Here is a 14,942-nt window from a genome sequence, read left to right as displayed (position 1 = left end):
ACAAAGAAGTGGATAAAGCTCAGAAGTGATAAACTGCATCACTGTGTTGTTTTGTTTCCCTCTACAATGTAAATGAGCTACCTATATCTTTTCTGTGAAGGTGGCACCGGATTAGAGCATAAAGATAATGTATGATGTGTATTAAAGAAACTCTACCATTGAAAAAAGAGTTTTACACTGGTTGAAAACAAATATCAATAACAGAACTTTGCAGGATTTTGCTCAAGACACTACCTTTTCTTAAAGTCATTCATTTTAATAATATCCTGTCCCTGCATTTAGGATAAAATATTTTTATTTTTACGGTGGGGATGGTGGTGACTTAAACTGCAAAAAGAGGTGTGTAATATTGATCCTATAATTCATATCCACATTTGATGTATGGTTCATGAAAGCACCTTTGAAATCTTTTATATATATGCCTCCCAGTGTTAGATATCAAGCTAATGGTCTGTTGGATCAATGACGGATAATCAATAATCATAGGGACACAATGAGCTTGTGTTTTTTCCCTTCTACTCTACTACAAGAAAGATCTGATGGGGTAACGGAACTCAGAGGGAAAGCACATGCTTGACTCTCAAAGAAGCAACTAAGAGAAACCTGCTTAATGAGACAAAACATTTTGTTACTTCATTTACAAATGAAAAGCACTGATTTATTTCTCCTCTCCTCTTCTCAGGCTTAACCAGTGCAGATACAGTGGTGAATATGCGGAAGGTTACCCATCAGACCATAAGTGAGGAGCTTTCTAAAACAGTTCTGCTCCCTTGCCTCTTCACCCTCCGCCCCAGTGCTGGTTCATTCCATGAGCCGCCCAGAATCAAGTGGACTAAGGTTTGGGGCCAAAGAGGCTCTGATGGCCTGCAAAAGGAACAGTCAGTCCTGGTGGCCAAAGACAATGTGGTCAAGGTACAGTAAACATATTTACCGTTAGTAAATGCTTGACTTACCTGTAATTTAGCTATTTCTCTCAAACATTTTTTTTCCACTATTTTTCTCACTCTCTGCTCCTCAGGTGAAGAAGGCCTTCCAGGGTCGTGTCACACTGCCTGGTTATAATAAGAACCGCTACAATGCCAGTCTCGCTCTGACTGGGCTGCGCTCTAGCGACTCTGGTCTATATCGGTGTGAGGTAGTGGTGGGCATTAATGATGAGCAGGACACAGTTCCTCTGGAGGTCACAGGTGAATAAAATGTAAACTTTTCTTTCACTGTGATAGTTATTTTAAATTTAAGGTAAAGTTTTCAACATTTCACCTACATTTAAATTACTTCTGGTAAAATATAGTGAGTAGTCACACTAGCATCACCCGCTCCTCACCCTACCTCTAAGGCAGAAAACTCCAGAAGTGGAAGATTTAGAGCTCGATAACCTCATCCACAAACTAGTAGGAAGAAAACTAGGCGCCAAGCATTTGGTGGCCAGATCTGTAACCATGATGCTCGGTCAATTACAGTGGAAAGAAATAGCATGAACCCCTGTCTAGCAAAGTCCATGTATCTACCCCATCCTGTGGATGCACCACCTGCAGGGATAGGCATTGATGTTGCGTTCAGTGTGAGCTGGGAGGTAGGCAAAAGTAGGCTCCAGGGTCTTTTTTTGTAAGCAGTTGCAAAATAAATATACCTGCAGTGCTGAATTACAATAAAACAACAGTATAATATTTGTGACTGGATGACTGATTCTGTTTTAAAATTGCTCCAGTTTCATTTCAAAATGATCCCAGTCACGGTCCAGATGATTTTAAAATTATTTAAAAGCTTACACTTCATTATTTAGTAGTGTGTACAATATCTGTGCAACTGATTCAGGATGTAGTATCTGTTATATAAAGAAACAACTTGGAATACAACACAGTAGCAATTTAAAATTACTGCTAGTTCATCTGGTTAGATGTAGCATCATTAGGAGTGCAGACAGAATTACCAGTAATAAAAAAATCAAGAACTAAACTAATAAAAAGATTCAAAAACTCAAACAGCATATTTGGGGTAATCTTCATTAATTGTTTGTGTTATTATTGTAGTGTTCAGTTATACCACTGCCTCCTCTCATCCTAATCAGAGTTTGTACATGTAACAAACTTAGGACGTGACCAGGTTTTGTTTTAATTTGATGGCTATAAGACGAATTATTAACACTATTTTCAATGTTTTGTAAGAAAAAGAAAAAAGGTAGAAAGCAGGAAGTATCTTCATAAAAACTGATTATTTCTATTCAGTGTGTGTTGATGTATGCGATTACATTATGTATGCGTTATGTGTGTTTAACCAACACAAAGAACTGTCTCAGCAAATAACTGCCGCGCTGGTTGTGTATAGCTCCATTGTAGCTCTCAAGGTCTGCCACTATGAATAATAATGACCCTGTTTCCGTGTCAGGCTAGTACAATCATTACAGCAAGGGTTGTTTACTGTTTATGTAGAATGTATGATGATAGGGAAAAGGTGAAGGAACTCAAACACATTAAACATCATTGACCTGGGCCATTCAGGTGCTGTTCATGCACTGAAAACCTAATGAAGCCAATAAGGTAGAAACCCAGCAGGGCACAGTGTTGTCAAATAGCATTGCACCGAGAGCTCTGTGTGGCTCTAGGTGGCTTAACTAAATAGGCAAACCATTTGTTCTGTCCAGGAAACCGATATTTGTGGAATACCACGCTACTTGGAGGTAGCTCGCTCTAGTGGAACTATTATTACCGTGTCTGGGTGTTTTATCTGCAAAGCTATCATAGGTTTTTGTCGGGGCACTCACTATTTTTAATAATAACCTACTATCATAATGACTGCCGGGAACTGATTGATGCATTAGGCACTGTACACCACGCCACCACTTACTACGAAGCCATGCTACCGCTAACATAACCAACAGAAGCTGTAAAAGTTCAGAGGACTTTTGGCTCCATTTTCACTCTTCATAGTAATAGAGACAGACTGCACTCAGTTTCTGCACATGGTTCAAATGTGAACACGTGCAAGCTTGTTAATGTCTGTGGGAAATTTGTGTGTGCCTGTTTGTAAAGACCACTATGCCTAATGCCTAATTTCAGTACTTCAACAAGGATGCCATCTGGTTTTGTCAAGTATGAAGAACACCTAATAGGTGCTCATAGAATACATTTCATAAGTGAGACCCCTGCCACTATGCTTAGGAGACCCTGTGTCCTCCCATTCTTGGCCAATTGATTAATACACCATGAAAACCACTCCTTCAGAGAGAAGCCAATTACGTAGCTGGCAAGGAGTAGCCTTCTCCAGGGCTTAGTCTTAATTGGAAGTCACGGTACATGGCAGACCACAGCCGTCCTCTCGCTAATTCTACCAACTGCTCAACATGTTAATTAGCAGGTATTGATACTGCTCAGCTGTATTAATATCATATTAATCCACACCACTCTTCTTATAGAGTAATTTGTGTGTTCCCTGATGTCCTCTTCTGCCATTTGTTTTTTTTTTTTTATTTCTCCCTTGTTCCCTCTGCCTTTCTTCCTCCTTGTTTTGTCTCCATCGTCTTCCTTTCTCCTGGCACATATTGACTGACCAATTGGTTGTGTCTCACCAATTACAACGCAGTGCTATTGATTGTGTTTGTCAGACTTTCTCTGTGGTGACATATGGCAGCTCACTGCTGTAAGAGCAGTGCATAGTGTATCTGCACTGACTATTGTTAATGTAACCTCTGAATGGAAGGAAACTACTTGAATGGCCAGATCATGTCAGCTATAAGACGACCATCTAGAAAAGCTGATATCAACTCTGCAAGTTTCTGAAAGTTTACTGGAGAGATTGAAGTTGTTTTCTTTTTTCCAAAAGTTTGTTTTTGTTTTGTTTTTTTCTTATTTTGTGGATGATGATTGTAGTGCATCGAACAGCAGTGTCTAACACACTAGTCTAAAATGTCACTGCTTTGAAATGTTTCCTCATATAGCGCTTGTGTAACTTACAGGTCAGCACTGCGACTGTTTAATTTTACTTTATGTTCTGTTGTTTCCTTTGTCACCTTTTCTGCGTTGTCACAAATTAGGAATGAAAGTGTGGTTTAGAAATCACACTCTGAACTTAAAATACATCAGTTGCAGAAAGATGATACAACCAAGAGGTGGGAGTAAACTATCTTTAGACTTGTAATGCATTGCTCAGTTTGTTAACTTCATTGTGACACATTCATTATTTACATGTTGTGCCTTTAATCCAATTGCTTGCAGTTCAGACATATGTGTTTAAAGTGATATGTAAATATCACTTGACCCAATGTAGTAGAGTTACTGTTGCTCCTTTCAGAATGGCACAAAATGTTCAAATGCTGTCAGACTAGCTGTTTCTGTATTTGCTGTGTTTATATTGTCAGACTTGAAAGTGGTTCTCTCATCCATGGCCAGAAAGCAAGTAAGTGATTGTATTTTCAAAAAAATTAGCACTTTGAAACTGCTCTTACCGCTCTGTAATTTAAACAAAAAAGGTTGATCATTTATTCAAAATTGCCTCATTGTATTTGTTGGGTTAAATAAAGAAAAATAATTATACATTTTTAAACACTAAAGCACATTGCGCCATATAATAATTCAAGTGTCAAGAGACACCAGCTCCTGATTAGTGTAGCAACGAGGGCATCATATGGTGGCTTTCTGTTTTTCCCTTAGGAGACTGTGTGGGGATGTACAAAGATGCATCGTGGTAAAAATAGATGAGATGAGGTATTGTGCATTCCCTGTGGAAAGGCACTGGGTTTCCCATGCTGAGAGGAAACCCATTTATCTCTCTGGTGCATGTGTTAGCCAGCAAGCTACAGTAGCATCTATGTTTGGACAAAACCCCGCAGCCTCAAAAGAGAAGGGATGGAGGCTGAGAAATTAGGAGAAGAGAAAAGAAACAAAACATTTCTTCTGCCCGCAACAGCAGATGCACTGCTGGTGCTGTGGGAACTCTCTCTGTCTACAAATGGCCCTGCTTACTCTCTGCGCTAAAGCCTGGAGTGTTAATGCTCAAATTGTCACAAGGGCCCTACGTCTCACATAGGAATATCTGTCACTCTCCCAGACAATGCCAGCGAAGATAAAGGCGATGTATTAGTTGCCAAACAGCCACTAGCTTTCATGTTGCTGGATGCACATCAGGGGCACAGTGTTGTGTGAAAGGCAACCAGAGGTGTGAACTGAAGGATAAACACTTGAACTTGGATAGACCTTCTGATGCAGTTCTATTCCAGGTTCGATGGAATATACTGTGTCATGTCTTTCTACTTCAAATTTTTTAACCAAGCTTTTCATATTCTCTGCCTATTTTTCTTTTCACTTTGGTTTAATGCACGCATGGTTTTCCTTTTCTTTGTCTGTCTTCTTTGTCATTCCATCATGGGTTCAGAGGCAGGCGGCGTGCAGCAGGGGGACACTGTGTTTGTACTGTTAAATCAGTCAAATAAACATCACCACTGTTTGTCAATCTCTGTATCCAAGGGCAACATCTCTTTTCTCAAATAAGCCAACCGACTATCCGATGCAAATGAGACTCACGTACAGAGGTTCCTGAATCTGAATCCTGTAGTTTCATATCACACAGATGGAACAATGTCAACACCTGATGAGGATGTCAAGGGGGCTTTGTGCACATATGCCTGTGAGCATGTACATGCTCATGTTTCGATGGTGCAAGGTTATAGTTCATAAATACTTTGGTGAATTGAAGGTTGCATGTTATGTATTCGTGTTTTTTGAGCTTCCTCTTTATTTCTTATCACAATTTCTTTGCTCCAGGTGTGGTATTCCACTACCGGGCCCCTCATGACCGCTATGCCCTGACCTTTGCTGATGCCAAGAGGGTGTGCATGGAGAACTCAGCGGCCATCGCAACACCTGGTCAGCTGCAGGCTACCTTTGCTGATGGCTATGACAACTGTGACGCTGGCTGGCTTTCTGACCAGACTGTACGGTGAGGCTTTTCAAGCTGGGTACAAGAGCTATTTGGGTTTTGTTGGAATAAAATTCAAGAATACATTATTCAATATGACTAGTTAATATACTGGCTGAATTACTACATTCTAGAAACTGTATATAAACAATGTAAATAGCTTCCAGGTCTTAAAAAAATATATCCAGTTTTGAAGTGCATTAAATCTGCTTTCTTTCTCCTCTGTCATTACTTTCTTATGATGTGATGGCCCAAATCACTGGTTTCAAGTTATTTATTCACAATGTCCGTTTTTTAAAATTCTGGCCCAACGTAGAATGGCCTGGCTAACCGCCCACCTCACTGCTGCTAAATTTAGATGTTTTTTGCTTCTATCATTAATTACCCTTTTATTTACCCCAAATCACTCAAATCCACTCCCCACTCATGGAGTCTGCTTTAAATAACACAAGATGTTCATAGCCAGTTCACAAACCCAAGTGACTCCTCAGTCTTTTTGTGGAATCTGTGCAACAAACCCCCATTAAATAAAGGGTATCATCAGCAAATCCAGAAGAAAAATTGTGAAAAAAAGACATATTTTCCCTCTGGCTAGAAATGACAACAAATAAGCTGTGTGACTCTGAAGTCTTGTTCTGTATGTCTGTAAATTTTCTCCCCAACAAACACAACAATGTCGACAAAACGTCGTCACCTGCAGGTGTCTTTGGTTTCATTCTACAATACTGGACTTATTTTTCTACAAGGTTTGAACTTTGAGTGTTAAACAAGAGAGAAAAGTGTGAAATGTTCATCCCTGTCTGAGAAAAGTGTATAAAGTGTGTAGTGAGGGCTTTTACAGCCTTAAAACATCTATAATAATTGGCTAATTTGCAGATTTCACCTATCGCGGGTTATTTTTAGAACGTAACTCCCGTGAAAAACAAGGGACCACTGTAATGGGAAATGGCATGGGTTCATGCATAGTTTCATAACATGTGTAAGAATTGGTACCCTCAATTTATTTGAATTGTTTTCTGCTAATCCAATTGAGAAAACCTGGGGTAAATTTTAAAAGGTCATTAATGATAGCTGAAATGAAAAAACAGTGGTGAGCAGTTAGGCAGGACGCTATGGGATAATGATCTAATAGTGCCAAAAATCACAATCACTTTCTGTAAGCTCTGTCTTTTCACTTTCATAAGGCTTTGTCTGAAGTTCATCTATGTCACTTGATTGGTGCTTTTCATTGGCTGTGACTTAAGAACGCACATGAGTTATTTAAAAAATCCCAACAACATTTGACTGAAGGTATTTTTGGGGATGACTGGAAGAGGTCTTCAAAACATCCATTACTTTGGTGATTTTGTATGGTGGAAATTGACCTTGTAACATGCTTTGAACGCTTTGCTTGATCCTTTTTGAATCCTCATTTATGTGGTTTAAAGATATATGCACAAAATTACTTTCAGCAAGCCCAACCCCATTGGTTGGGATTGCTATGCTCGAGGTGTAGTCATGAGGTTTGGTGAAAAATATCAGTCAGTGTGCCAAATTTCAAGTTTTAGAGAATCTGTGAGGAAACTGTCTTCGGTTACAGGCAACACATTATTTATCCTATAGACACTGACTGACTCATAGATTGCAGCTGAACTTGACTTTTAAATAAGTTATCTATCTAGTTCTCATACTAACACGGTTTGCTGAAGAGAGTTATCGTATAAAACCTCTTTCAAGCAGTAGATAAGACTAATATTTGTGATTGCTTTCCTCACTATCAAACATTATAACAAAAGACAATCTCTAAATAATACGTCTACAAAAACACAAGTTAATGAACTATCTATAAGTATAAAGTATCAAAGTTTGAAAGTCATTGTGATATTTTGGGGGTTTTCATAGACTTGATACTGTGCAACATAATTGGACCTAATAGCTTGTTTGTACACTGGAAAGGCAGTTTAACTACATCAGCCCCCTCTGAGCTGTCTGTCAGCCATGTACTTCAGCTTGCCACTTTCTGTTAAATCCCTTTTTACATTACCAGTCAGAGCCTGCCTCTCCACATTGTTTTCCATATCAGCATTTTAATTTCAAATTGCCGTTGCTCCACTTGGCAAGCACACTGACTGTTGTCTGCCTGACAGTTTTTCACAGACTTCCTGCGGCACGACTTCCTTGCCTTTTTCTTTCTCGCCTTCCATCCCGCACTCCTGTTGTTTTCACTCGGGAGCTACCTAATTGGTCTAGATCCAGGAGGCTCTGACTGCACATCAGCCAGGAGGAAAGTGTCCAATTAATACTTGGTGAAAAAATATAGACATCAACCGCCATTTCATCAGACACCAAGCAAAAAGAAAGTAGCTGCGGCCTGAGACACTAAAAGATTTTGTTCTCTTCTTATATCACAAGCATGTCTGTCTTCTTCATGTATATTTGATTGCGCATCTTTTCCAAGTGCTTCATAAAGTCCCTGTATGCCCAGCATAATCTTTTAATCAGCCTCTTTGTTTGCACTGTGGTGCTGCAGGAAACAATGTTCTTGTGGAATAATTGCTCAGTTGGAGCCTAAATATAGATTGTTGATGTTGTTTTTTTCTTTTTCTTTTTAGCCCCACAGGCATGCCAAGCCACCACAGAAATTCCTGATTCTTTTAACCTCTTCCTGACTTTCTATCTCTCTTTCTTTCTCTTTCTAAAAGCTCGAGCATTGACAGTCTTATACTGCTGGAGCACTAAATGCATTTTCAAATGATTTAAAATGAAACGATTTGTTTGTGAAACTCACACCGAGGGCAGAACAATTAAAACAAACAAGATAGTGTATCCATTGAAGTGCTTGCCAATTATTTTCCCGCGGTTGTTGTCGCATATTGTGAATGTTACTATATTTCTTGCTTCCAACCAGATTCAAGAGAGGACATCTCTGTGTTTATTTTTCATTAGTATTTGGGAAATATATTTTGGTCAACTCTGAGAGGAAGATATGTTTAAACTTATTGTATTTCAGGGCAGGCAATGATAAAAGTGTACCTTTTATCTTATTTTGTATGCGTGTGAACACAGACTCATCCCAGGGGAGCCAAGTCTCTGGCTGCTTTTTTCATGGCCAGGCTATATTAATCTCACTCTCTTTTCTTCTCTCACTCTCTCTGTCATTGTCCCTATCTCTTGGGTTCCTCTGCAGGTATCCCATCCAGTCACCACGGCCAGGTTGCTATGGGGATTGTGAGGACTCACCTGGAGTTCGTAACTACGGCAATAGGTCCCCTGATGAGCTGTTTGATGTCTACTGTTTTGCTAAGCGTCTTCAAGGTAGGAGTCAGGAGCTTCTACCATAAATTTGAGTTTAGTCATGCATGGGTCCACTAAGCCGAGGGTTCGCAGTGCCAGAAGGCTGTGACCAGGCCTTAATACTCTGTTAGCACAGTGTAGAGAAGAGCAGTGGGAGAGGAAAGGGAGGAGAGTTTGTTCAACTGAGGGAGATGCAGAGGCCTGAAGGCAGAAGCTAAGTGGGTCAGTAGTGTTATCATAAAAGTTTGCTCTGATTTGCAGCGCCACAAGAAGAGGTGGCACTGGGCACATCTTATGTGTCCAAAATCTTATTTACCCCATCCCCAATTGCTGCATGTTGTAAACGCAATAGCTTACACAATAAAACTGGGAAATCTATAGATTTGGTGTCATGCTTATTCCATTTTTATCGTTTTAATCTTTATTGTGAGATTTTTACAAGGATGTAATAAAGATGTCATGGACTGTGTGTCAAAGATCGGCTGTGTGGGAGTCGAAGGTGGACTGCAATAGAAAAAGCAAAACAACCTTAATCCTGTCTTGCAAAATGTAAACAACGCCTAAAAACAGGGCCATAAAATACAAATAAAAGACAACAAGGAACAAAGGAACGCAAAGCAATGAGGGACGACGTGGCAAACAACAAGGCGACTCAGACGACATATACTCACATGATAACAAGGTGGAGAGGTAACGGGTGAGAACACAGCTGAGGATAACTTAACATAATGACTCAGAAGGAATAAAAAAATAAAAATGGGAACAAAACAGAGACTAAACAAGCCATGAAAACACAAGGGAGGCAGGAACACACAGGAACTCAGTGACTTAAATACCCAACTTGAAGTAAAAGTAAAAACAGAAAATATAAATATAAAGAAACCGACCAGGAAATGCTATTACAAGAAAAATGTCAAAACAAATGATTCTCAAAGCCAAAAGAATAATATTATACAGAAAACTCAGAACCCTGACAGCACACTTATAACTGCAAAAAGGTAGCGGAAAGCTCTCTTTACACATTAGAGACTTAATATAGATTTACTTTGCAAGTTAGGGGGCATATCCTGATTTCATAAAGTGTTGCTCCACCTTTAAGTTGTTCTCCAAGTTGGCTGACTTTTTGCCTATAGCCTAAATCTGTTAGCGTCACATCATATAAAATATATAACAATTGAATGCATGTTTGAAGCATTTTTACAGAGTATTCTGTTCAATGCCAGTTAGCTGGAAGCATTGCAAGACAGATGGAGACAGAGTTGGTTTTCATACATCAAAATCAATGGTTGTTGGCTAGAAATTGGAGGCCTGCTTTGGTTTTCTCTCGCAAATGTCCATAAATCTTGAATGATAGATCTGACAACTATGTCAGTGTTTACTGCATCACCTCAAAGCCTGACGATTATAGCAAGAGTAGCTGGTAGGCTGCACCTTATAAAGCTGCTACTGTGCAAAATGAAAGTCCTCCAAATCTACAAGAACTTCAAACCATTTTTAAGGATTAGAGAAGAAAGATGGCCACATGATCAAGCTATTTAAACGTTATTTAAAGAAAACATTTGTACTTACATCTTGAAATCAAATATTGCAGTGATGAAACATTTTCTGTCATTGTCTGACTTTTTCTTTTTGACTGAATGACAGAAAAATCAGACGGCCGTCCATCATTTTTGACAGATTAGAAGAATGGCCTGTATTTGTATAGCAAATAATTCATATGCAGTAGTGACAAGAACAGTGCTCACAGCATTGGTGACTTCTCTTTTTCTAAACATAACATCAAACATTATACAGAAATATCCTCCCTCAATTCCTTTGGGTGCATCTGTGACCACTGCAGGTCATAGATGGATTCTGTTGCACCCTGATACAGAAGAAACGCATGTGGTCTCATGTAAACACAGTATTGCTGACCTCTGATCGCCTCCCTGGGGGCAGCGTTTCTAGACTCGTCCATCCCACCCATCCATTCTCTTCAGCTATAATAGAGCAAGAGGCGGGCTGCACCCTGGACAGGTCGCCAATCTTCAATATATGAGGTTATGATGAGGGTTATTATATGATTACTGACAGTGGCCCCATCAGTTATCTTACTTTATCAAGCGAGCATCCTGTTTTCGTCACATTTGGTTGTTTAATAACAATGGTTGGAGTATTTTAGTGTCACTTTGAGTAAAAACTTATGTGCTTCTTGTGGTGTTGACATGAGGAGTTCAGTTCAGTTCAGTTCAGTTCAGTTCAGTTCATTTTTATTTCAAACATTTCAAACATGTGCCTTCACAATCATTACAAAATATCATTCCATTATTTGTTTGAAAAGGAGTAGGCTGAAGTATTTACTTATTTGTCCCTACCCCCTCAAGTTTTACCTCTCATTCATTTAATTTTTTTTTTGTCTTAAATTAAACAAACAACATATGAAACATATAAACATATGAAGTAAAACAAAACATAACATACATAAATCAAAAACAAGAAATTAGCAAGCCCCACCACAGTATAGTTTCTTTCATATGAAAAATACAGAATGTGTATATTTGCAGATACACAAGTTATGGAAAAACAACAAACCAAAACAAAACAAAAAAACAACCAAAAAAGAACCGCAACACCATTTCCAGCAACATTACCGTCCTGGGTTAACCCCGTTTTCTTCATTCTTATACTTATTTAAAATTAGGTTTTTATATTTTACTTTAAACTGTTTTATGTTTTGACTGTCTTTTATTTCTTCTGTTAGACTGTTCCATAATTTAACTCCTGCAATTGAGATTGACATAGTTCTTAAAGTTGTTCTAGCACTTTGTATTTTTAAATTCCATTTCCCTCTTAAGTGATCCCAAGGTCAGTGAAACTGTCTGTCCTTTCCTGATAAATGCATGTTCTCTACTCTGTATTAAACAGTGACTGAGTTGTTTCTTTATTATCTTTTTATTGAATATATTTCTTTATCAGGATAAATTAAAATTAAAATGACTGGTAATAATAGATTATGATGGACATTTTATGACCCTGTCTGTCACAATGACAGATGATGCAACCTCAGCTTGAAAGACATCAAGTCAGCCAGTGACCTTTATGATGCTTATTCCTCTTAAAGAGTCATTGATGTGCTTTGAGATTTGCCTTCTTTCTTCTCAAACGTCTCAGTTACATTTTTAGCCCTCTATTCTTTAATCTCAACATTGGATACACAGTATTTGTTGCCATCTTGATGAGGACTGAGCAGCGGCTAAACACCAGGGGAAATTATGGATATAAATCAATTAAACTAGTTGATAAGTTTTATTGTTTTTAGGTCAAATTAACAAACATATCTAACATTTTGCTCCTCCCGTTTGATTTAATTGGTGACTGAAGCCTCTCCACTCATTACTTATCTTAGATAGATGACAGCTGTGAAAGTGTGCTCAGGCATCACAAGTTCACTACCGCTCATACTACATGACAAGCTCTATGAGTGCAATTTACCGTACGTCCAGTGTATCCTTTGTGTAACGCAGTATATTTAAGCTGTCAGAGCTCTGATTGCTCTCTTGTTGCCACACTGCTATGATAGCCCTTCTTTCAAGTGTTAGTGCTGTTTTTAGAGAATATTAGATCACCTCCAAAAATCCAACTGTAGATTGTAAGTATGTGTTCCTCAAGGGGGAAAGTGATTATCATCTCTCTCTCTCCTCCCTGCTGTGCTGAGCGTGGTGTTTCCTCTAGGGGAATGATGGGCTCAGTGCTGAAATGGCAAATATTAACACTGCATATATTCGTCATTCACACCATAATCACGTCTATGCCTGACTGAAATTAAGTGTTTGTCATACTTTAACCTCGTGCAAATTCCAAAGCCCAATTATAATAACCGGCATCCGTTTTTCTAATAATTTTAACACCGCATTCTGACCTGCAACAGGGGTTACTTTATCTAGGTCTCTCAGTATGAGGTGTGCAACTGTCATTAAGCATCATAGTAGTAAGAAAGCCATTCCACTATTTAAAGACAATATTAACACCTAGTATGGGACTGATGTGCTGAGAAGAGAAAATTGTACGACAATCTCTAGACTTTATATCCTGCAGTTAAGAATGTTGTTCAGTGGAATTAACAACCTGATTGAAGTAATCAGCAAATAATTGTCTGCAGTCAAAGCAAAATTCCTGGGTGATACATAGCTGGCGTTTCATTCATTAATAAGAAAACAACAAAAACTAAAAGATGAATTAATAAACTCAGCAACAGACCTTTCTCTACATGTACAAAAGCTCAATGGCGTGTCCAGCGGGGTGGCCTGGGGGGGCACAGGCCACCCCCCCCCCCCAACCAGACTGGCCACCCCAGGTGCCACCCCAAAGGCAAAACAATAAAATTCAATCCAATATCAAATGTCCGATTATGTTTTCACGGTGACGCTCAGATATCCGAGTGTAAGTGAATGCAGCATGGGCTTCTGCGCTATGTGCATCACGTTAGCAAAGGTAGGAGAGCCAAGCACGAAAGACGTCACTGCAGGAAACAATTTTTCGGTGAAAGAAAATGAGGACAGAATAAATGTCCCGGTAAGTAATATTAAGTTTGTTGAGTTTAGTAAACTTCGGCGAAATTAGAATACCAAGGAAAAAATAACACTTAAAGAATTATTGCAGCCGTGGAATATTTCAGACAGTATGCTACAGAGGGGAGCTAACATAAGAGTTATGAGTTATAAGATGTAATCTAAGTCGTAACATTGCTGTATGGAGCTGCAGATTTGGTTGCAGGTTAACATAGCTGGACTGGCCATCGGGCTTATTTGACTTATTTTTTATTTTTTTTGTAACGGCATGAACAATGAGAGGTGGTGGATTGGCCAGATGCAGGTCGATGTGTAGAAATAACTCCGTTGTTTGGTGGTGGCTATGGCGGGGCTTCCACAGAGGCAGCAGGTGGATGAGGGAAGGGGAGGCAGGAGGAGAGCCCCGAGGCAGCCACCAGTCCGAGTGTCAGGTGAACTGAACTTCAGGTAAGAAGTCATGACCTGCAGTCTATCTGGGTCAGATATAAACTAAGTTTAGGTGGAGTTTATTTTCGTTGTGCTGACTTTTTACTGTCAGTTGCAATAACTCATACTGCGTTCTAGCCAGCTTGGAGTTTTTATACAGCTGTTCGGTTGCTATGATGTTACTGATAGTGAACTTTATTTTATTCATAAGGTTAGTTAGTAGAGTTGCCAACGGCTCCTTAAAAAAATGGAATGGTCCCTCAATCAGAGAAAATATTACACGTTTCGTATTGAGCTGAGAAGAGACGCAGTTTGTCCCGAACTTCAGCTAGAATGGAAAAAGACACAAAGCTGGATTTATTCTGTCTTTACGCTGCACAGCTGCCTCTTCTCTCATCCTGCCTCTCCTGTTGCTACTTCAATCATGAAACTGATCGATGATCAGCTGATCGGCTTTTCTCTCTTGTTTGTTTATCGCCCACTTTGCGCCAGAAAGACGAAACCAGCAGATGTCGCGCTAAACAACAGCAGCACGTTTAAGCTTGATCGGCTGTTGTTAGAATTTATTTAATATTAATTTCTAGTATCAGCTGATGTTTGCTGGAGCCACAGCTGTAAAGCTGCTGGTCATGATGTCGGTTTGGATATCTGGTGAGAGGGAAACGTGAAGACCACCCACCAGGATCCTTTTTTATGTAGCTGACAGCTGGTAACTGTGCAGGGGCGGGTCTAGCAAAGTTTTGCCAGGGGGCCAGGTAGGGCATTAACAGGGAAAGGGGGAACAAA

General features: G+C 39.4%; 1 protein-coding gene across 3 annotated transcripts in view; it reads left to right on the top strand.

Annotated features, from left to right (window-relative positions):
- The window catches only part of ncanb (neurocan b), a 174,660-nt gene that overhangs the window by 44,180 nt on the left and 115,538 nt on the right, over positions 1-14,942 (top strand). For all 3 annotated transcript variants that reach the window (XM_080876810.1, XM_080876808.1, XM_080876809.1), the window contains exons 3-6: positions 683-912; positions 1,019-1,187; positions 5,757-5,931; positions 9,077-9,204. In XM_080876810.1, coding sequence (XP_080732936.1) covers positions 683-912; positions 1,019-1,187; positions 5,757-5,931; positions 9,077-9,204 — 702 coding nt within the window. The remainder of the gene's footprint in view (positions 1-682; positions 913-1,018; positions 1,188-5,756; positions 5,932-9,076; positions 9,205-14,942) is intronic.

The sequence above is a fragment of the Rhamphochromis sp. 'chilingali' genome (assembly GCF_963969265.1).
Source record: "Rhamphochromis sp. 'chilingali' genome assembly, chromosome: 3".
Classification (NCBI taxonomy): Eukaryota; Metazoa; Chordata; class Actinopteri; order Cichliformes; family Cichlidae; genus Rhamphochromis; species Rhamphochromis sp. 'chilingali'.
This window is presented reverse-complemented; position numbering and strand designations above follow the sequence as displayed.